General features: G+C 38.6%; 1 protein-coding gene across 1 annotated transcript in view; it reads right to left on the bottom strand.

Moving 5' to 3' along the window:
• The window catches only part of SPINK5 (serine peptidase inhibitor, Kazal type 5), a 74975-nt gene that overhangs the window by 9130 nt on the left and 42722 nt on the right, over positions 1-23123 (bottom strand). Inside the window, exons 16-29 of the mRNA XM_029941205.1 lie at positions 22317-22365; positions 20190-20317; positions 18527-18614; positions 15809-15936; positions 15090-15156; positions 14294-14421; positions 12640-12742; positions 11103-11230; positions 7555-7627; positions 6535-6662; positions 6068-6146; positions 2971-3098; positions 1894-1966; positions 744-871 (exon numbers count right to left, since the gene is read on the bottom strand). Coding sequence (XP_029797065.1) covers positions 744-871; positions 1894-1966; positions 2971-3098; positions 6068-6146; positions 6535-6662; positions 7555-7627; positions 11103-11230; positions 12640-12742; positions 14294-14421; positions 15090-15156; positions 15809-15936; positions 18527-18614; positions 20190-20317; positions 22317-22365 — 1428 coding nt within the window. The remainder of the gene's footprint in view (positions 1-743; positions 872-1893; positions 1967-2970; positions 3099-6067; positions 6147-6534; positions 6663-7554; positions 7628-11102; positions 11231-12639; positions 12743-14293; positions 14422-15089; positions 15157-15808; positions 15937-18526; positions 18615-20189; positions 20318-22316; positions 22366-23123) is intronic.

Below are 23123 nucleotides of genomic sequence, written 5' to 3'. Positions count from 1 at the left end.
GGTCCCCAAATATGGTTGTTCGTCAAAATAACCTAGAAACCCTTTCTAAAAAACAAATTCCTGGGGCACCTGGGTGGCTCAGTTGGTTGAGCATCCAACTTCGGCTCAGGTCATGATCTCGTGGTTGACCACTTTGAGCCCCGCATCAGGCTCTGCGCTGACAGCTCAGAGCCTGGAGCCTGCTTCAGATTCTGTGTCTCCCTCTCTCTCTGCCCCTCCTCCACTCATGCTCTGTTTCTGTCTCAAAAATATATAAACATTAAAAAAATTAAGTAAAAAACAGATTCCTTAGCTCTGACTTTTCTGACACTATGGGGTGTGAAAATCTGTATTTCTTAAATAGAAAGACTTCTCTGTTGAGTCTGATCTAGTCATGGAACAAAGATTCGGAACAATTTATTGTAGCTATGATCCTGAGAGTTGAAAAAAATTTTTCTTTTGAGTGACACAGCTAGTAAATGCCATGGTTAGAACTTACACCTGGATTTTCCATCTTCAAGTCCAAATGGTCTTTCTCCTATACCAGGTGTTCTCAACTTAAGGGACTCGAATCTAAAGACTTATTCTAAGGATTCCATTGATTCATGTGCGCACATTTATCTAATCCAGCAGTTCCTAAAAATGCAATTTCCACAGGTCCTATCCCCATGCTTTAATAAAAAGACCTTTTTGCCCTGAAACAAAAAATAAAGATAAAAAAGCAATTGCTCCACTTGAGAGGGCAACAGGATCCTCGTACTCACATGATCGTTCTGCACATGTAGCACTTGTTTTTGTATAACTTCCCATCAGTGCCACGCACAGGGTCATTCTCTCGCGTGCACATGAGCTCATCATTCCTCACATACTCCCGAAAGTTACCACACTCATCCTAAAAAATGAGAAAGGAGAAGTGAACAGGATTTTCCCCCCTTCTTGGCTCGTTGGCTTTCTCACACTTGGTTTTAGAAAGTCTTTTCCTCTTTCCATCCTTCACTTCATTCCAAACTTCTCTGCTCTGGTCCTAAAAATAAGGGATTAAGACTTGACAGATCTCCTTGTCTCCCACACCCTTTCCTTCCTTGCTTCCTTTCTCTCATTTTCCACATGAGATGTACTCTTGACCCGAGGACAATATTACAGGAATCCTATGCTACAAATCTGCTTATCACTGCAAAGGACAGAAGATGTCTCCTTTGCATTGAAAAGTAAATAGAAAAGGCAGCATCACACATACACACTAATGAGTCATTGATGCTCAGAAAGCCATCTGGAGGAAACAGGAAAAAGACATCAAGGAGAGAAGCCGAAGGAGAAGCTTTGAAATTAGTTTATATTACCTGAATTGTAAAAATCAATGTCGACAAACTACCTGAAACTTCATTTCCCACTTAGTGTCATAGATAAGCATGCAGTTGAGGTTGTAAGGATTTTTACACTCTGTTTCTCAATCCCTACTTCTCCCAAAGAGGAGAAAATAAAGCAATAGTGGATGCACACTGCAGGAGAATTCTCTACAAAATTGAGAAAAATGTTGAATCTTAAAGCCAGAAAAAAATGTTACAAACAAAATGCAAATATTAGCAAAGTCTCTTTTGTTTGAAGCAGAACATGGGCATTTTTATTATCGAGAGCTGGAGGAGAATGTAAGAAGCTAAGGATGAATGGTAAAATAGTCATCTTCATATCTTTTAAGAAGTCATCTTTGCGGGGCACCTGGGTGGCTCAGTGGGCTGAGCCACCAACTTGGGCCCAGGTCATGATCTCATGGTTTGTGAGATCCAGCCCCCGTATCGGCTCTCTGCTGTCAGTGTGGAGTCTCCTTCAGGTCCTCTGTCCTCCTCTCTCTGCTCTGTCCCTCCCCTGCTCATGCTCTATCTTTCAAAAATAAATAAACATTAAAAAAATAATAACCTTAGCATCATTCGAGGGCTTGGTGTTTGATTTTTCTTCATCGTTCTTTTTTCTTTCATTAGCTTCTCGCTCACTGCAGAATAAAAAAGGTGGGATCATTTTTTATAGGGTTGTTTGTGAGTTTTTAAAACTAAGTATTTTCCTCATTCTAAACCTTAGCAAATCTAACGCCATTTTCTTGTATTTTTCTAAAAAATATCTAAAATATTTTTTTTACTAATGAGTCCTAAATGTTGGAATTGTCATGAGTTTGTGGCAATGCTATCAAATTTCATGAATTCAGTTACTATGCTGTCACCCAGAATGATATATGCTCCTAGAACGCCAGTGCATGTTTTCCTTGGTAAAATATTTGTATGGTGCTCATGTAGAGAGTTGCTTCATTTTTCTTTTTTCTTTTTCATATTAAATTAAAACTAAAATCTCCAATATTGATTTTCCTTATATAGTTATACTGCTTTAAGGTTTATAAATGTTTAAAAAATATTATCTCCTTGAATCCCCACAGAAAATCTATTATGTAGTAATTGCTTCCTTTATATATAAGAGGAAGTGGAACACTGCAGAGTGAACTGGTGTGTCCCATGTTCTCAGCTCCTGGAAGTCGGTGATTTTGGCACACTTTACAACAGCTGTCTCCCTGTGCGGATGCTCCAGGTCTGATTATGGTTCTCATCATAAAATTAAAATTTCTTATGAGAGTGTTCTAGAAGCTTACTGTCCTCTTCTAAGTGAAGGCCTAGTATATTTTGAATGTGCAATGCCCAGGACCTTAACTTTTAAATTAAAAAGAATTATCTATGGGATGCCTGGGGGGCTCAGTTACTGGTTGAGTGTCAGACTTTGGGTCAGGCCATGACCTCACAATTTGTGAGTTCGAGCCCCGCATCATCTCCACTCTCAACTCAGAGCCTGCTTCAGATCTTCTGTCCCCCTCTCTTTCTGCACCTTCCCAATTTACGCTGTCTCTCCCTCTTTCTCAAAAACAAACATTGAAAAAAGAGAGAGAGTAAAAAGAGCTATCTCCGCACAAATGAGCACAACATGCTAAAGTGATGGGTAAACCTTTTCACGTACAAGATGCTCTGACACATTGCACACTTGTTGACGTGCATCTTGCCATCGGGGCCTCGAACAGGGTTATTTTCTCTCGTGCAGATGAGCTTTCCCTCTCTCACCATGCTCCGGAATTCATGGCACTGATCCTGTGGGGGGAAAAAAAGATGTTACCAAGGTAGTCTGACCTCTAAAACTGGGGCACCTGGGTGGCTCAGTTGGTTAAGCGGCCGACTTCCGCTCAGGTCATGATCTCACAGCTTGTGAGTTCGAGCCCTGCATCAGGCTCTGTGCTGATAGCTCAGAACCTGGACCCTGCGTCAGATTCTGTGTCTCCCTCTCTATCCCTTCCCTGCTCATGTTCCGTCTGTCTCTCTTTCTCAAAAATAAATAAACCTTAAAAAAAACTTTTTTAAAAACTTTGAATGTAACTTGTGAGGTATAAACTCCTAATATTTGAGGGGGGGAATAAAACCTAGAGAAAACAAAATGTGGGAGATGGAATGTGTTTCAAAGGAATTTATTCAATATCTGCTTAGGAAATTAGAACCCTCTCCACAGCACCCAGGGGAATTTTACTACTGCATCAGGCAGCCTGTAGTGTGTTTACACAGTTTTGAGCAGGCTGAGTGCTTCCCCTGTCTCCCTGCACCTCTGCTCAATACTCCACACATACAAAGGCCCTGGAATGAACTGAAAGATGCTCTTTTGGCAAGACATTTAGCTATGTAACTCTGTAAAAACAAAATAAAAAAGATTTTTTAAATCAAGTCTGTACTATTACATGCCAGGCACTTTGTTGTGTGTCTAATGGATTTCCTTTGGTTGTCATTAAAAACTTAGAAAAACATTTATTATCTCATCTTACAGGTGAGAAAATAAGGCTCCGAGTGATTAAATAATTCAAGTCAACATTGGAACTGTGTTCAGAAATCTGCTAACAAGCTTTTCTGTCTTCTGGGCTTCACTTGGCAGAGACTAAAACTCCTAAACACATGTAAGAAGGTAACACTGCCTTTTACATTCATTGAAAAATAAGAACCTTAAAAAGAAGACAATGGAACTGAGTCCACAGGAACTGGAAATTTTTGGACATCTACAGAAATTTGTTGTAAACTATCTGTAAGTTCAAAGAGTCAAAGTAGAGACATGGGAGATGCCCCTGAAAGACACCACCGCCAGTAACCTAGATGGTCGTCAACCTTCTTTCTTTAAATTGTCATACCCATGAACAACTCCAGACCTACTTTTATCTGCAGCATTAAAAAAGTTTTCTGGAATTGAATATGCAATCCAAATATTAAATACCTCACAGTCGTTATTTTTAGGAGTTGCTGGAATTATTTCCCTTTCCAGATACTCCAAGTATGACACACCATACGTTTATGTAGCACCTGTCCGCCCATACTGCAGTCTTTGCTTTATGGTGCAATCTCCGGCTCTTCTATTTATTATCTGTGTGTAGTCAACTTCCCTTGAGTTTTTCTCAACTGAAAAACCACAACAGTACTGCCTACTGCATAGATTTTGGGAAGACTTATTTATTAGTTTTTTTTTGAGGAGGGATAATTGACGTATAATATTATATTAGTTTCAGGTATACAACATAGTGATTTGATACTTGCATACTTTGCAAAAACATTTACCACAATAAACTAGTTACCACCTGTTACCATATAAAGTTAATACATTGTTACTGATTGTACTCTCCATGTGTACTTCATATCCTTATGATATTTATACTAGAACCAAAAGTTTGTACTGGGCAGGTTTAAATACGATGATGCATGTGCTTTGTGAAAAATTTTACTTTGCATATGTAGGTAAGACCCTTGTTTTCTTTTTGCCACAAAACACATACATACAATGTCTGGATATTTTTCATATGTGAATGTAGAGAGCATTTTTTGTTTGAATTTTCTAAAATAGATATTAAAAAAAGAAAAATATTGACCAGGATTATAAATAGAATAGGTTTCCTGAAGAGATCATTTGAACTTGGATAACAAAACCTTTTCTTGAGCCCCTTCACTTACCAAAATGCATATGCCCAACATATTTTAAAAAAATGAAAATTACTATTCATGGTTCATTTTATAAGTCAGTATAGACCTAATCAAAAGTTCCCTCGTTAATGGGAAAATTTCTCTTTTCTAATTGGAGTCCCTGGATAGATTGGAGGAGATTGTGCTGTGTCATAGTCTACATGTTAGTATCATAAAGCATTGAACATAGTTTTTTGTATTTTTTTTAATATTTATTTTTGAGAGAGAGAGAGAGTGTGTGTGTGCATGCATGTTTGTGTGTGTGAGCAGGGGAGGGGCAAAGAGAGAGGGAGACAGAGAATCCCAAGCAGGTTCCAGGCTGTCAGTGCAGAGCCTGACATGGGGCTCAAACTCATGAAGTGCAAGATCATAACCAGAGTTGAAATCAAGAGTCTGATGCTTAACTGAATGAACCACTTTGGTGCTCCTTGAACATTATTTTTAAAGCCCAAACTGGGGTACCTGGGTGGCTCAGTTGGTTAAGCATCTGCCTTTGGCTCAGGTCATGATCTCACAACTCATGGGTTGGAGCCCCACATCAGGCTCTGTGACAACAGCTCAGAGCCTGGAACCTACTTCAGATTCTGTATCTCCCTCTCTCTCTGCCTCTCTCCCGCTAGCATTCTGTCTCTCCCTCTCAAAAATGAATAAACATTAAAAATTTTTTAAAAAATATTAAGGCCCAAATCGAATATAAGACAGCACTGGAACACCAAGTCAAGAATTTATCATTACAGTTCCAAATTTTTTATAGTTGCTTTCTTCTTTGCAGTTTTGGTATCTACTTGTTAATTGTTTGTTTGTCTTAAAACCTCAGAGAAGAAATCCCCTTGAGAGCAACCATAACTTGACACTTGTCACTGGTCCTATAAACAGGTGGCTAAGTGCATCAGAGTTGCTTTCAGGGCACTGGTTCACATGCTATTTCTTTGCCACATCTGGCCATGGTTTCCCGTTTATCATTATGTCCACAATGAGTGGGCTCAGTTGGCATTCCATAAATATTTGTTGAATGAGTTAACCTTACAACCAAGCATCCAGCTTCAAGTATTAGTACGTCTAACATGCACTACCTGGTGTTCATTGTTCTTTTCCCCTGTGTTTCTCATGTTGTCCTCCTCTTTCTTTTTTTTCTCAGCTGCTTCCCTTTCTCTAGAAGAAAAAATGAAGAAAAAACATTTCAGCCAAAGTGAACAAACACCTCATTAACAATTAGATGTGTTTTATTTTTTTATTAAAAGTTTTTAAATGTTTATTTATTTGTGAGAGAGACAGAGTGTAAGCAGGGGAGGAGCAGAGAGAGAGAGAGAGAGATAGAATCAGAAGCAGGCTCCAGGCCCTTAGCTGTCAGCACAGAGCCCAATGCAGGGTTCAAACACAAGATTATGACCTGAACCCAAGTCAGATGCTTAACTGACTGAGTCACCCAGGCGCCCCTATCTGTTTTTTTAAAAAAAGTCATTTTCTCAAACTGATGAGAAAGGAGAAAGGGTTATTATACTTTAATACAATTAAAGGCCCATTTTTGGAAAACACTCACAGTTTGTCCTTACACATGGCACATTTATTGCCATGTGTCTTGCCATCTGGACCCCGAACAGGGTCACTTTCGCGGGTGCAGATAAGTTGTCCATTTTTCATCTGGCTTCTAAACTCATCACACATATCCTAAAAAGAAGGAAAGATGATATTGGAAATGACAATTTTCACATAGTATTTAATTAGACTTGAAAATCTGAAGATTTGACTCAAGAGTCAGGAAGCCACTTCACCTTGCTGGGAGGCAGTATAAACGACCTACAAACACGTCCACATTCTAATTCCTGGAACCTATAAATATGCTGCCTTATGTCGTAAGGGAAAACTAAGGTTGAAGATAGAATTAAGATTGCTAATCAGCAGGCCTTAAAACGGTGAGAGATTATTCTGAATTATCTGCGTGGCTCAGAGTAATTACAAAGGTTCTCAGGAGTGAAAGAGGAAGGCAGGGAAGTCAGTATCAGAGTGATGCCCCATGAAAATGATTCCACTGGCCCCTGCTGAGGTTAAAGGTGGCCATGAGCCACTGCAGGAAGCCTCCAGAAGTTAGAAAAGGCAACAAAACAGATCTTCCCCACAGTCTCCACAAGGAAATGCAGCCCTACTGACACCTTGGTTTTAACACAGTGAGATGCAGTTAGGACTTCTGAACTCCAGGAATATATGATAATGAAATCTGTGTTGTTTTAAGCCACTCTTGAGAGTAATTTGTTACAGTGCCTGAGCTTCATTCTCAGCTATAAAATTAGGTTAGAAATATGTATTCGATCAGGTTGTTGAGAGAATTAAATGAACTATGATTTGTAAAAGTGCTTTGTAATGTGTTAGACTGAAAGATTTCTGTTTGGCATGAAATCTCCACATTGAACAAGTTGTCAGCAATACTGATGTTTATGATGGTTTCTGACCTTCATAGGGCAAAGATCTTAATAGGGAACCTTGACATTCTCTTTTTGTATTTTTGACAGCCAAGTGTTGACTTATATAGAAAGACCACTCTTGTCAAAATCTAGTGACTCACCTTTTCTGATGCTGATTCAGTCTCATTTGATCTGTAGCCCGAATGCTTATTATTTTCCTCTGCTTCTCTTTCTCTGGAAGAGAAAAGAGTCAATAGTCATCCTGTTGGAAGGAGTCTTAGAGTTCATATGCTATTTTCCCTTCATGGAGAATCTCTGGGCATCCTTGAAGCAGAGAGTAAGCTTGGTTATTAAAAAGCTTCCTCATCACAGAGTATACAGGGTAGACAGGTATTCTAGGTAGGTTAACTCAAGCAATTTCAAAGTTTCCTTTATTTGTGTCCAAATTTTCCTTTAACTTCTGTCCTTTGGTTTTACTTCACAACCCAGGACAACACAGAACAAGTTTGCGGAATCTGTTACCCCTTCTCAATATTAACTCACCAGATATTTATAGAGGCAATTTTCAGGTCTCAAGCCCAGTGTCCTCATCTTTTCATGCTAAGTTGTGATTTTTAATAACTCACCAACTCACTTATCTAATGCCTTGATGTATAGATCAACCCATTAAAATATTAGTTTTTATATATATTTTTTATTTTTTTAATGTATGTTATTCATTTTTGAGAGACAGTGCAATCAGAGGACGGTCAGAGAGAGAGGGAGATACAGAATCTGAAGACAGGCTCCAGGCTCTGAGCTAGCTGTCAGCACAGAGCCCGACGTGGGGCTTGAATCTACAAACTGTGAGATTATGACCTGAGCCGAAGACAGATGCTTAACCAACTGAGCCACCCAGGTGCCCCCAAAATATTAGTTTTTAAAGTATGAAACTCAAGAGAGATAGAAGATAAGTAATCTAGAAAGTAGAATCATGTTTTTTTAAAAATCTCTTTTCTGATAAAATATTGATGTCAGTGGTCCCTAAGTTTTCATGCACATTAAGAAACATCTGTTTAAAAACTTCAGATCCACTGAGCACCCTAACGGGTTTATGGACAAGATTTATATTGGGACTTTGTAGCCTGATTTTTAACAAGCTAGGTCATTCTGATGCAGTTGGCTCAAGATCTAGTACACCTAACTCCTTTCAAAGTTTCATTTGGTGTTGTACACAAAACAAATATATATGAATGTATATAACATGCACGTGTGTGTGTGTGTGTGTATACATATATATATATATATGTACTTTTTAGGGAGCTCTCTTTGCGTGTATAAGACATTGGGAAGTGGCAGTAAAATACATCCCGAAGATTCAAACAAACATAAAGTCATACAATTTTAATCACGTACTATCAGATAAAGAGGGTACTGTAATGATTCGGCTTAATACAATTCGAGTGAAAATCGTGGCTCTGATCAAAAGCCTCCAGTGACCTCTGATCACACATGGAATAAAATCCAATATCCTTCTCTTGGCCTAAAAAAGCCTTATTTAATTTCTCAAACTCATTTTCTGCAATTTTGCATGCAATAATTTTGAGACATGATGACCTACTCTGTTTTTCAGCTTGGCAATTATACATCTTCAAAAGTTTTCATTGGTTCTTGCTCTGCCTGGAACTTTCTTCCTCCAGATGTCCAGATGGTTCACTTTACTTGCTTTTTACAGAGGCCCCTCACACGTCAGGCTCTCCCTGAACACCAAAAACAAAGCAGCAATCGCAGTCCCTTTCTGTTGCCTTCCCCTGCTTTATTTTCCTTGTTACCATCTGACCCTGTGTTATGTAGTTATTTGCTTATTTATTTATAACCTGTCTGTTCTATACTAGATTATAGTTCCATGGCAGGAACATTGTGCATGTTCACATTGTTCATATGAAAATGCTTGTCCATGACTAGGGCGTGTTACAATGCAGACAGTCAAGAACAGTCATCTGACAATGAATGATTTCTAAAGACTGTTAAAAGTATTCCTTCTATGTTGTGTTTTGTTAAATACTCCAGGTAAGTATAATATAGATTGCATGGATTACATTGGCAAAATTTTATCTTATATATTTTTTGCATTGAAGAATAGTCATTTGTTCCTTAACAAAATTATCTATTAATATATGACGCAAAAAGAAACAAAGTCCTAAGTGAAATGCTCTCTCAGTTATGTTAGTCATATCTGCCAAGGAGAAGTTGTACAAAAATGACTACACAGTAACATTAGTTAATATCTATTTCTATTCATGCTAATGCTTATTATTTACTGAACACTAATGATGGTATTAACAGTGACAATTCACATTTATTAGGTGCCTTCTTTGTGCAAGGCACTGTACAGAGAGTTTTACACGCTTCTCATTTAACTTTCAAAACAAATGCTATGTGACTACGATGATTATTGTCACCTCTACCCCCATTTTAAATATCAGCAGTTGGAAGCCTAGGAAAGGAAAGTGAAATAATGTTCTGTCCCAGAACATGAAGCTGAAATCATCTGATGCTAAAACCCTAGCACTGCTCTACTTACTGCCCTGCTTCTATTAGTGAATTTTCATAATGTGAATAAATATTAGGCTAGTATTCAGAGGAACCGAATTCTGGTTTCAGCTCTGAATTTCACTTCTCCGTGAGACTTTGAAGTTAAGAAAAAATTTTCAGGGGCACCTGGGTGGCTCTGTTGGTTAAGCTTCTGACTCTTGATTTTGGCTCAGGTCATGATCTCATGGTTTTGTGAATTCAAGCCCCACATTGGGCTGTGCACTGATGGTGTAGAGCCTGCTTGGGATTCTCTCTCTCTCTCTCTCTCTCTCTCTCTCTCTCTCTCTCTCTCTTTCTCTCTCACTTTCTCTCTCTCTCTCTTCCTCTCTCTCTGCCCCTCTCCTACTCACACTATGTCTGTCTCTCTCAAAATAAATACACTTAAAAAAAGAAAAAAATTCAGTTTTTCTCATCTGTAAAGTGCAACATTTGAACTAATTAGATTTTCTCACGTGGCCTATACTACCACAAGACTGTAATTTCTTTTCAAGGAGAAAGGTGAAAAAGATGTATGTGTGGAGAGCATTAAATACTTATTAAATTCATATCAATTAAATGTCATAATTAATAGCATTAAGATATATGCATCAAATTTTAGAACTATGAGTACCTATCAAGGTCACCCAGAAAACTGTCTCAATGTACAAGACTGGTTATGTTACTTGCCCCAGTAACACAAATCAAGAGTGGCTGAGTTGGATCAGAAAGCACTCCAATTCAATACCACTCTGCATGGGAAAACACACAGAAGAAACATCCTCAACTATGCAATAAATGTGTTCCATACACATGGCAAGAAACAACCCTCTTAAACTATGCTGGTCAACTATTCCAAATGACCTTTGTGAACTCTCCATAGGATTCAGGCATTATATGTTCTAAAGAGACATTATCTACCATGATGGCACATGCAGGTCACAGAATTATGAGAGCAAATAGAGTAGGAGTCAGACAATGATTAACTGCTGTTACTAAGGGTCATTGTTCCTTATGGGATATAATAGAAAGAGATAATATTTGGGAATTAACAAAACCATAAGTTTTCAGGAGGGAGCTTTAAGTAAACGTGAAATAGCTAGTCATGCTGAGGAACTGGGGACAATCTCTGAGACTGCCAGCGGAAAGAAGTACTTACAGTGTCTCCTTGCACATGGTACACTTATTGTTGTATGACTTGCCATCAGCGTCACGTACAGGATCACGCTCCCGAGTACAGCTGAGTTTTCCATTTTTCATCTTTTCCCGATACTCTGCACATTGGTCCTGAAAGAGGAGAGGAGAGTAGGTCTCTTGGATTACTTGGTCTGTTGAATTGTTAAGTTTGTTAAACGATTTGAGTTCCTCTTATTACAACGTCCAGCACTGCTATCTACAGAGAAAGAGGGACTGGAATCACCCATATTCTAAGAGGTCAATTGTCATAGACAATAACGTTGCTTCTAAGGTTCTGAACTGGGAAATTACAAAGCTGGCTGAAATTTCATAGCAAAGATGAAGGGTCAGCAAACTATGGACTACAAGACTAGTCTGTCCCGCTGCCTGTTTTTATATATGGGAGTTTTATAAATCAAACTTGAAATACACCCTCAACTCATTCATGTTGGTGTATTTATGGCTGCTTTCCCACAACAATGTTAGAATGGAATAGGAACAACAGAGTCCATAGGACTCACAATGCCTAAAATATTTGCTATCTGGCCGTTTACAGAAAAAAAATGGCTGACCTCTGATGCAGACAGAAGGGAGAAAGAATTGCTGGAGGAAAATACAAAATTATACAAAATGCCAAGAAACACAGGCTCAAGCCAACTGTGGAAAAGACAGACGGGGCCTTTTGAGTCCTTATCTTTGAGAGTGAGGATGTGACCTCCTTAAGGAGGAAAGATGGAAAAATAGAGAAGCCAGAATTTATCAAAGACATATGTTGTGCCTGTGTCAGATCTGGAAGTGAAAAGGGGGTCTTGATATCCTAAGGTCGTAAGAAGTGAAATGAAGCAGCTGTAATCCTACGCAGTGGTGTTTACAGGCCCAAGGAGTGGGTTTACAGGCAACACTGTCCTTCTGACTCTTAAAAATGTCTTAGGAGATGTGCTAAAAACTTGTCTAATGTATTTTATTTTATCCCTGTAAGAGTACTGTTAGATAAGGGAAGCCAGAGGTCAGTGAGATGAAGTAATTTATTCAATGCTACATAGTGGGGGCAGGGTCTACCCCAAACTCTGTGGTTCTGAAAACCATGCTCTTTCACCATATTATGCTCCTTGGATCAATAGAAAAAATGTCTTGAAAAAGTGGCCCCATCAAAGGAAAGAGAATAATAAAAGAAAATAAAGAGCATGTGATGCTGCTGAGCAATATCCCCATGTTTCTATCACTTACTCTCTTGTGATCAATCACTGGCCTGAGAGCTACACTATATATAAAGGGGTCAGGAGACTGGGATGGGGTCATCATGTTAATTATTTCCAGAATTAAAGAAATCAATATGAGCCATAGAGAGACTAAAAATTGCTGAGATATTATGCTACGGTTTCAAGGGAGAAACTCCCCTGTCCTTCGGAGGATGTTTTCGAACTCAGCCTGACGTACAGCCCCCTTATGCCAGGCTCTGGCGTGGCGCTCTTGTCAGAGACTTGCACCCACCCTGGTCATGGAATTAGAGGTTCGCCCACCTGTGCTTTCCCTCTTCCGCCACCGCCACCTTGGGAACTATGTCCCGCAGCGTTTCTCTGATTTTCCTCTTCTTTTTTCTTTCTTTCTTCATCTTCTTTCTGGCTGGAAATTAGAAAGGGGGAGGTATGGGATAACAGATTATGAGAGTGGAGCCCATTTCTGTGAGTTCCTCATAGTGTGACCCAAATAGATTTGTACAGAATCCACCAGCGTTGACTGAATGTCTACTATGTTGCAGGCCCTCCTCTGAAAATGAAAAGATGAATTGCGCAGAGCCCTTCAGCCTCGAAGAGCTCTCACTGCTGTAGAGGGGAACCAGCATGTACATGAACACAAGCAAGACACGTGAGCGGTTTACTAGCGCTTCCTACATGCTCCCTGGGACTCTCCAGCTGTATTCCTTTCAAACACCTCATATTCAAGATGTCCAACAAGAATTACCTACTCCACCAAATGTGTCCTGGCTCCTGGATTCTCTACCTTTCATGAAGAACAAAACATTAGAGCCATCTCTACCCCTTTCCCCTCAGCTCCCATGGCTGTTGCCACTGTGACACTAATTTCACATCTCCTGTGTTGATCCGTTCACCTTCCCTCCTATTTTTCTTGCTCTAATGAGATCTATTGGCCCCTAGATTCCTGCAAACCTCTACCACCACCAGTAGCATTCCAGATCTTAGTCCTTTCCTTCCCTCTCCCCTCCTTTTTACTGCTGACATATGAATCTTTCCAAAGGAACAATACTTACACCACTTACTCTCCTACCTGAAAAAGGTTGACAGCTTCCCACTATGTAAAGAATTGACTTCAAAATCCTTGATCTGGCATTCAAAGCCGGCGAAGTGGCTATGTTCTAACTAAACTAAAAGACTTGCTCCTTGTTCAGATTACTGTTTTCTTAATTTCAGAGCTTTACCCCATCTGTGCCCCTCTGCCCCTCTCATTCCTTCCTGTACTGTTCACATCTTACTCAAATTATAAAGTCCAATTCTACCCCTCCTATAAATCTTCCTATTAAGTCTCTCTTCCCTGAAGTACCAGAACACTGTACACATCAGTTTTCATTTAGCAATTCCTCCCTCATATTTTATTAACTTGTGCCAATGTCTACTCTCTAGTCAACTATATGATTTCTGAGAAGACTATTTAATACAACTATGTAAAACCATTATTCACATTGTACGGTGTAGACATTCAGTAAATGGCTATTGAATGACTTAAATATTTTATGTGTAGTCCTGAGCTTTGTATAAGGAATTATTTTTCATTTTGTGAAAAATGTGATATTTTCAAAACTGTCGGTAGAAGACTTAGCCCAACAGCAAAATATGTGTATTATATTCCCAGCAGTAATTAAAAGATAATCTAGAGAAGGGACCCACTTGACAGCAAAGGACCTACAGTTTTACTGAGAAAGATGTTGTGCTCTATTAATAGGTAGGCTCTACCCCAGAACTAAGAGAGAATGTAATAACCTAGATATATTGTGAATCTTGGCCTTTAGAGAGAAAGATTTGCCTAAAATTGCTCTACAGATAACCATTTGCCCCTTTTATATGTAAAGAAAGGACAAATACAACATATGCTGTCATCCTGGCTCTTTGTCCCCCCAACTCTGCCAACCCACAGCCGGGGCTTCATTTGTGTACTCACAAGACAGCTTTACACATGGCACACTTGTTGCCGTGCGTCTTGCCATCTGGGCCACGCACGGGGTCGTTTTCTCGTGTGCAGAAAAGATTTCCATTCTGCAAAAGGCTCCGAAATTCACTGCATGTATCCTAAAGGAGGAGAAGGGGCAGGAGTAGGGGTATTTTCTTATAAATTACTTTGTTGGGTTCCTACTAAGTGCTTCTTAGAAAGAACGGAAAATGACATGTAGATATTTTCTTTTCCTGGCAGTTGTTTCACTAAATTCCTACTAAACACACATGATTTAAAAAGAGGTTTCTCTTTCTTTTACTGTGAGATGTAGCCCCCAAATCCAGATGGAATCTGTAATCACACAAAGGACTCGTCTTTGATGGGGGCAAGGAAATGACCACATACCTGAAAAAATATACTTGGAATCAGTCTTTTCGAAGCCAAGAAAATGTTATCTTAGATTATCCTAGTGTGCCCAATGTATTATTTTTATTTTCCCTCAAATGCTGTCACCAGAAATATAGGTAATAAAATAAATAAAATAAAATGAATTAAAATAAAATAAAGCTAAAGCAAGGAAAATAATCAATTTGAACAAATGTGATCATCTAAAACTACATTGTGGGATAGGAATAATGCTATATGTAGTGTCTACTCTCTGATCCTTTAAGAACATTGTATCAATTCCTAGACTAGAAGAACCTTGAGTTCTCTTATACATGCTTTCAGTAATGTCATTTTATTTTTATAGAGAAACTGCAAAACCTCATCTTTTACTGTGGTATTAAACTTCCAAGACACCTACCTTTTCAGCTTCTCTCTTAGCTTTTGCTCTGGATTCAGCTGCTTCTTTTTCTTTTGCTTCTTGCTGGCTGTTGGGGGCGGGGGAGAGGAGAATCATTCCTAGTGCCCAGTGCATAGTATCCTAAAGGGGAACTCTCTCTAGAGAGAAATATCCCATTACTTCCACACCTCTACTGACTTAGTTTGGGAGTAGGAGAGTAAATGCATACCTCTCCATATTGTTTTTTGTTTTTAACGTTGCTTAAAGAATAAGACACACACATCATAACAAACCAGTAAGCAAATTTTTACCGTGCTACATTCTTCTGGAAAATAAAGATATTGTCCTTCTCCCCAGAAAACAATGAGGATGCTAGAGAATATTTCCTAGATGTTAGCAAATGTTCCATTTGTTAACATCTAAGGATCACATCTTTGGATTATTCATGGTAGCATGTAAGCAGAGAAGGAATTTCCCAGTCACCTTGTATGCCATTAACTCTGGGGGACTTTGCCCTTAACACATAGTCCTCCCTGGAGCAATTCAAGTAGATACTAGAACACTAAGAATACTTCAAAGAAATGTGCTAAGGATATGGCTTTATAATTGCACATCCTTGAAAACAATGCAAAGATAGCTTCCATATGTATTTCCTAGAGAAAACCTTCAAATTCACCTCCCTTGCCTGCCCAGGCCTATCTTCTCCCACACTCAGCAGCAGTGGCTGTGGTTCTACTCACAAAAAGGCCTCACACATGGAGCACGTATTGCCGTGCATTTTCCCATCTGGGCCCTCGATAGGGTCGTTCTCTCTGGTGCAGGGAAGTCGTCCATTCCTCACATAGTTACGGTATTCACTGCACAGTTCCTGCCAAATGAGGGTGGATTTAAGAATCAGGTAACTAAACGCTGGACAACTTCCTCCACATTATTCCTATGAAACCTATGATATAATGCCCTCAAACATAGTGGACACATCAAAACAGTGATGTAGAAGTCGACATTAGCCAAGATGCTTTTTACAAACTTTTTCGGGTCACACATTATCTGAAGTATAAGATTACTGTTACTTAGCTCATTAGAAAACCTTCAGTTCAACTCAAATATTATTCTGGGCTAGGTACTGTGAGATATATAAAGAAGAATTGAGTAGGGGTCTCTCAGTGGCTCAGTCAGTTGAGACTCTTGATTTCTGCTAGGTTATGATCCCAAGATTGTGGGATCAAGATCCACATCAAGCTCCATGCTGAGCATGGAGCCTGCTTAAGATTCTCTCTTTCTCTTTGCCCCTATCCCCCACTTGCACTCTCTCTCCTCTCTCAAAAGTAAATTAATAAGAAAGAAAGAGAGAGAGAGGGAGAAAAAGAAAGAAAGAGAGAAAATAAGAAAGAAAGAAAGAATCACCTACTGTTCTTTTCATAAAAAAAACTTGTGGTTGGCAAAACAATAGCTCCCAAGTCCTGATACCCAGAACTGGTGATTATATTACCTCTCAGGGAAAAAGGGACTTTGCAGTAGTAATTAAATTAAGAGCCTTGAGATGGGGAGATTCTCCTGGATTATCCTAGTCTGTTCAATGTAAAGGCAAGGGTCAGTCCTTACAATAGGAAGAGTGAAACAGAAGAGATTGAGGGGAGGTTACAAATGAGGAACAACAGTCAGATATGTGATGGTTGTTGGCTTTGAAAATAATAGAAGGGGTCCAAGAGCTAAGGGACATGGATGGCTTCTAGAAGGTGAGAAAAGGCAGAGACGAATTCTCCCCTAGAGATTCCAGAGAGGAACACAGCTCTATCAACCCTTTGCTTTAGGTCAGACTTCTAATGTAAAGAACCAAACACAATAAGTTTGTTTTGCTTTAGGCCACCAGGTTTCTGATAATCTGTTAGAGCAATTATAAAAACCCAATACAGAGTGTTTAGAGTCTTTGGAGAAAATGCATAGAAACATCTATAAGCTAGAATAAAAATAATGATATAACTGAGAAATAAAGGAATATTGCTGGCATAACACATGATAGAGCTATTTAAGTATATTTCATACATGGGGAAAATCACTGGAGAGCAGCTAATACTTTTTCTGAGCCATGAAAAGTGGCCAGAATTTTGATAGCTAGAAGACAGGAATGGTCAGGTCTTAGTCTGAGGAAACCATACAGAAAGTAAAGTTCATTGTGTATATAATATTGAAGACTTAAGACATGTGCTGTGAGATATGGGTAAGTTCCGTGGGACCTCATAAAAATAATATGCATAAAATAGTTTACTAGTTTATAAGTGAAGAAACTAAGATGCAAAAACATTAACTGTTTGCCTTATTGGTAGGGAGACAGAGCCAGTATTTGAGCCCTGACTCTCTGAGCCTAGGTTTTTAACTGCAATGTGAGTGAGTCTACAAGGTGGGATACCTTGAATCAATGCTTGACATGTGCAGGAGCAACAAGGTGGTCAGTAGGGCTGGCACAAGGGCAGCAATGGGTAGAAAGTAGGAAATGAGGCCTGAGAGGTGGCAGAGGTCAGATCATGGGCAGCACTGTAAGCCACCAAAAGGGCCTTGGTTCTTACTCTGGGTGAGTTAGAAGCCACTGGGTGGCATAAGCTTGCCTTATGTTTTTAAATAACTGCTTTGGTTTTGGGGTTAAGGTTAGAAAACAAAGATGAGAGCAGAGAGAACAGCAAGAAGTAAGGTCTTCCAAATTAGAAAAGGACACAGGAGAGGAGCAATGAAGACACACCCTGTAAAAATATTACAAATGGGGATAGGGTGCAAAATCTAAGGTGCATCATGGGCATTAAAGCCAGAACTTGTGGTCCAATTGCTAGCTCTCAAATTATTAACTACATATATTTCCTAACTTCTTATCTTAGCCTCTGAGTCCTCTTCTATAAAATACAGATAACAATCACATACCTTGAATGGTTACTACAAAGATCAGCCATTATACAGCATGACATATGCTAGCAACTAAATAATTAATAGTCATCACCACCATCATCATAATCATCATTACGTGAGAATGCAAACCCAAGGCTCAAAAATGCTGTTAAGTAATTTCCCCAAAACCTTACAGAGAATTAACTGGGATTAGAATTTAGGGTTTGTTGGGTTTTGTTTGTTTTGAACTTAACATCCTTATATAAAAAGATATGGAGAAAAGTTTGAAATCTGCCTCTTGATTTGCTTTCACACAACAAGATAGCAATCTGTATATGCCTCTTTTTTGGGACACTGCAATTCACATGGTCAGTGGAGAAAATGGTGATCAACCTCTTCTCAAGTGTATAAGCAAGTAAATCATACGTGGAGTGAATAAACTGAATGAGAAGAGGGGTTTTCTTATACACAAGGATCCAATACATGTCCTCAGTCTGAGAAGTCACTAAGGACAAGGGATAAGGAGGTGGGGGCAGGGGGCTTGCCTAGTGAGCTATGTGGCTCTGATGGCCCGAAACAACTACCTGGACTGCGTCTCTCTTCACTTTGTCAGCCCCTACTCTCTCCTCTCCGTCCTTGTCATTATTTTTCTTCTCTTCTTCCTCAAGTTTGCTGCAATAAAAAATAAAGAAGATACAAGCTAAGTACAAATTTACATTCTCTTTAGTAATATATTTTAAAAAGGAATGAGGATCTTCAGATTCACTCTTCAGTACAAATTTATCCAGTCTAAGAGATGCTATTACTTTGCAGATAATAATCATTAAAAATAATAATAATTCAGTACTTTACAAGTCCCCTTAAAAAAATAAAACTAGCATTAAAAAAAATCAGTTTTTGACCCTCATGTGGTCTTTTTCTATCAGTCAGTGATTTTAGTGAACTGAAAGAAGCCACAATTGCCTTGATTTTTCTAAACTGTGCAAGTTTTCCAGTGTAAATAACAACCATATCAATAATCAAAGAGGTGATTCCATGTCAGATGATGGGCCCTACTCAAAATAAACCAGGTTTTACTATAAAATTAAAATTTTAGATATTATTTTAAGGGCATTAATATTCAAGTTGAAATTGACATTTGAGAGCATAATAATGATGTCAGGTCCAAGATTCAACAACTAATAATCTGAGGTTGATCAAGAGCCTAAGCTTCTGGCATTCTTGCCATATTCTACTGATACCCAGCTTACTAAACTTGGAAAATCTATAGCATTGATCACATCACATCTGGTCATTACCACAGCATGGACAAATGGAGCAAGTAAGAGAAGACCTTTGATTTCCTGAATCTGAGCCCAAGTGCCTGCTCTACAGCCTAGTCTGTCAATCTCTCCTTTAAGGAGCTGTGTGCATATACCTCAGATTGGGCAAGGACATGCGAAAAGTTACAAGACAACAATAACTTGGCACTTCTTTCAACAATACTATTTAAACATTCCCTCAAACATTTACTTTAGTGTGAGACTCTGTAGAGGACTAGGGATCTAGGAAGGAGAAGAACCAGAGGAGGTAATAATTAATTTCTCCTATACTGTCCCACACAATGGAGCTCAGTCCGACTAACCAAAACAATAGCATAAAAGTCCCTGGACTTGGCTTTACAAGAAGACATTTCAATAGACACCTATTACATGGCCCTGCCTTTAGGGTTTTACTCTACACTAACCCCCTCATCGAAGTATATATCTCACCCGTGCACGGTAATGTCCCTAAAAGGATAAATGCAATCCTCTCTATTCCATCTCTCATTCAGGTAATTTTAACAGTTCTTGCACACTGGCCTCACAGATCTCTGTTCACCTGGTTCTTCCTTAGCCAATATCTGAATATATTCACAGAATCATAAAATGTCAGAGGTGGGAGAGAGACCAAAGATACCACTGCATCCAGATCATACTCAAATTTCTGTTCCCTCATTGTTATGAATAATGATTACCAAGTGTTACAAGCGTAACAGCACTAAATTAAGGCTTCCCCATGACTTACCTAGAGGATAGAAAGAGAAGTGAATAGAGAATCACATTGTCACTGTGTGGTTCAATATTACTTCCTGCCTTGTCCATGTGCTTTTCAATGTTCCTAGCACACAACCCACGGTATATATTCTACACATTTCGGAGGAAACTGAGACCCAGACGTGATGGGTGATGAAGAGGTTCAGGGAGACAAATGAGGATAAGTACTCACAATAGAATTGCACACATGGCGCACTTGTTTCCATGCATTTTGCCATCTGGGCCACGGACAGGGTCATTCTCCTTGGTGCATATGAGCATTCCATTCCTCACTTGGCTCTGAAATTCACTGCAGAGCTCCTGGAAAATATTTTCTCAGAATGATTTCCTACCCTTCCTATACCTTTGTCTATTCTGAGGAATAAGTAACAGAGTAAGAAGAAAAAAGAAAAGTGAGGACACGTAGTAGTAAATCAGTAGGTGTTTACAAAGCTTCCATCACGGACTCAGCACTGTCCTGGCAATACATTGGATCTGGAAAGACTTAATATCATCATTCTCCTGAGGTTGCTGACAATCTAGGTGCAGAAGAAGGCTGACAAAATTGGTAGAGAACAATATAAAATACACATGCTTGTGTTGTGTTACATATCAAAGTCTATAAAAGCTCTGCTAGATCACAGGTGAGGGGGTTCAATGGACCTAGAAGAGGGTTCTCAGGGGAACCGAGAATACTGCTCGGCCTTTAAGAAAAAGAAGGAAATCCTGCCATTTACAACTACTTGGATGAAACTAGAGTGAACTCTGCTAAGTGAAATAAGTGAGATAGAAAAAATATACTGTATGATCTCCCTCATACGTGGAATCTAAAAAAGCTGAATTCATAGAAACAGAAAGCAGAATGGTGCTTGCGAGGGGCTGGGTGGGGGTGGGGGAATTAGGGGGATGTTGGTCAAAAGTAATAAACTTCCAGTTATAAGATGAAGTAAGTTCTGGAGGTCTAATGTAGAGTGTGGTAATCACAGCCAATGATACAACAGTATACTACACAGTATACTCGAAAGTTGTTAAGAGAGTAGATACCAAATGTCCTCACCACAAAAAAAAAAAAAACGTAGTTATGTAATTCTGTGAAGTGATGGAAGTGTTAGGTAATGCTATGGGAGTATTATCTTAGATAAGTGCACCAAATCAACACAATAGACACCTTAAACTTATACAATGTAATATGTCAATTGAACTTCAACAAAGCTGGAAAAAATTAAAATAAGAATATAATGTCCAAAAATTACTGGTACACCTTGATTTGTCTTTAGAAGGCTGAGAAGGAAAGATGCTTAAACTACAAAATAAAGACACATTTCAAATAAAGATATGCAGGAGAGAACAAGTGTGATCCCCTGGAAAAACTGACACCTTTCCGGGAGTCACTTGATAAAGTAGAGGGATGCAGATTTCTCATGGGAAAGGTACAACAGGAACAGAGAGATGGAGAACTGTGTTGACCATTTGGAAAATCTAAGATAACTTAGCAGCTGGTCAGATATTATGGATAAAACAATACTAATAAATCAATACTAACAGTACTAATAAAAAGATGGCTCCAACTAACAAAGAAAGTTAATGAGCTAGTGAGTCAGTTTAAAGGCCAACTTTTAAACTGTGTCAACTTTCCCCAAATAAATAGTAGGCTTACACTTTGCAGCTGTTAGGAAATAAAATACAAAAAGGTAAATCCTGATTATGGGCATTATATGAGAGTATTCCAACATCACATATGGACAGATTTTATTGTGTTGCTTGTAAAATTACAAAATTAACCATGTATGGTATATTGAGAATAATTAGGAAATCAAAGGATTTGCTTAATAATTGTTAATTGGGGTGAGAATATTAGTATTTTCTCCATATTTGCAGGTGACAAAAATAAAATATGATAATATACATGCACTTTGTTTTGTAAATTGGACTAATATAAGCAGTTGGGACATTGTACTCTCTTTCTGAATAACAGAGGTTGGAAAGATATAAACTGAAATTAGTAAATTGTAAAAATTGATACTAATAATCTGTGCCTGAAAACAGAAATCTAAGAAAAGCCATATATGGAGAACATAGCTTACTAGGGAAGTTAACCCTCTACTTTTTATAAAATGAAACTCAAAATTTGAATTATATTATGCAATATAATTGATACTCTGGAAACATCTATTCAAGACCCTTGTTTTCAGGGTTTTTGTTGTTGTTCATTTCAGGTATGACAATTGAATAGGGAAACATTTCTGCTAATGAGATATCTAGAGTGTCTTAAAGGGACAAAAATGTCAAGGCATAGAATTAGCAACCGTGAGAAAATTACCTTTGTAGCTTCTCTTTTAGCCTTTGCTCTTGCTCTTTCTTCTTGCTGACTACATGGATCAGGGGAAGAAAAAGAGAGAAGAAATGGGTCTTAATAGAGTAGAGTAGAATCTTAACATGTACAGGTTGATCATTCATTGCTTTGACAGGTCTCAAGGACTCCCAAAAATCTACTCATAGCAGTTAGTCATTTTTGTGGATAATAAACTGAAATAATTAATTTCACCTCAAGACAACAGTGTGTAAGAAAAGTCCCTTCCTGAGGAAAGCCATTTAGCTCCTCAGCAAAGGCACTGCATTAGTACTTCCTATTAGCAGATTCTTTTGCATCTGCAATAACTCCTTCTACATTGGTAATATTTGGCTTCTGCAAGGCAGTTAAGCATGGTTAAGGGGACAGACTCTGGAGCCAAACTGTATAAGGAACACAAGGAATGTTTGACCCTCTCTGTGCCTTCTTTATCTTTAAATGGGGAAGGTGAAGGGAGGGATAAGAGAAGTAGTAACAACAGTTTTTTCATGGGATTGTTCTGAGTGTTAAATGGGTTAATACATGGAGAGCAACTAGAATAAGTGTTTGGTACATAATAAAGTGATTGTCAAAAGTAATCGATGTCATCATCACTTAATTATTATTATGAGTCAAACCTCCCAAAACAGGCATATGTTGGAAATAACAGCGAGGGTGACAGCTCTTAACCATTTTGGATAACTAACAGTGTTGGAGATCAAGTTCAGCATAATTGGATCTATAGCACAATGCAATCCTGATGTACAGGAAGAAGAAAATATTAAGTAATATGTAATA

The sequence above is a fragment of the Suricata suricatta genome, chromosome 6, assembly GCF_006229205.1.
Source record: "Suricata suricatta isolate VVHF042 chromosome 6, meerkat_22Aug2017_6uvM2_HiC, whole genome shotgun sequence".
In the NCBI taxonomy this organism is placed as follows: Eukaryota; Metazoa; Chordata; class Mammalia; order Carnivora; family Herpestidae; genus Suricata; species Suricata suricatta.
Note: the sequence above shows the minus strand (reverse complement) of the source record. Positions and strands in the feature narration are given on the sequence as shown.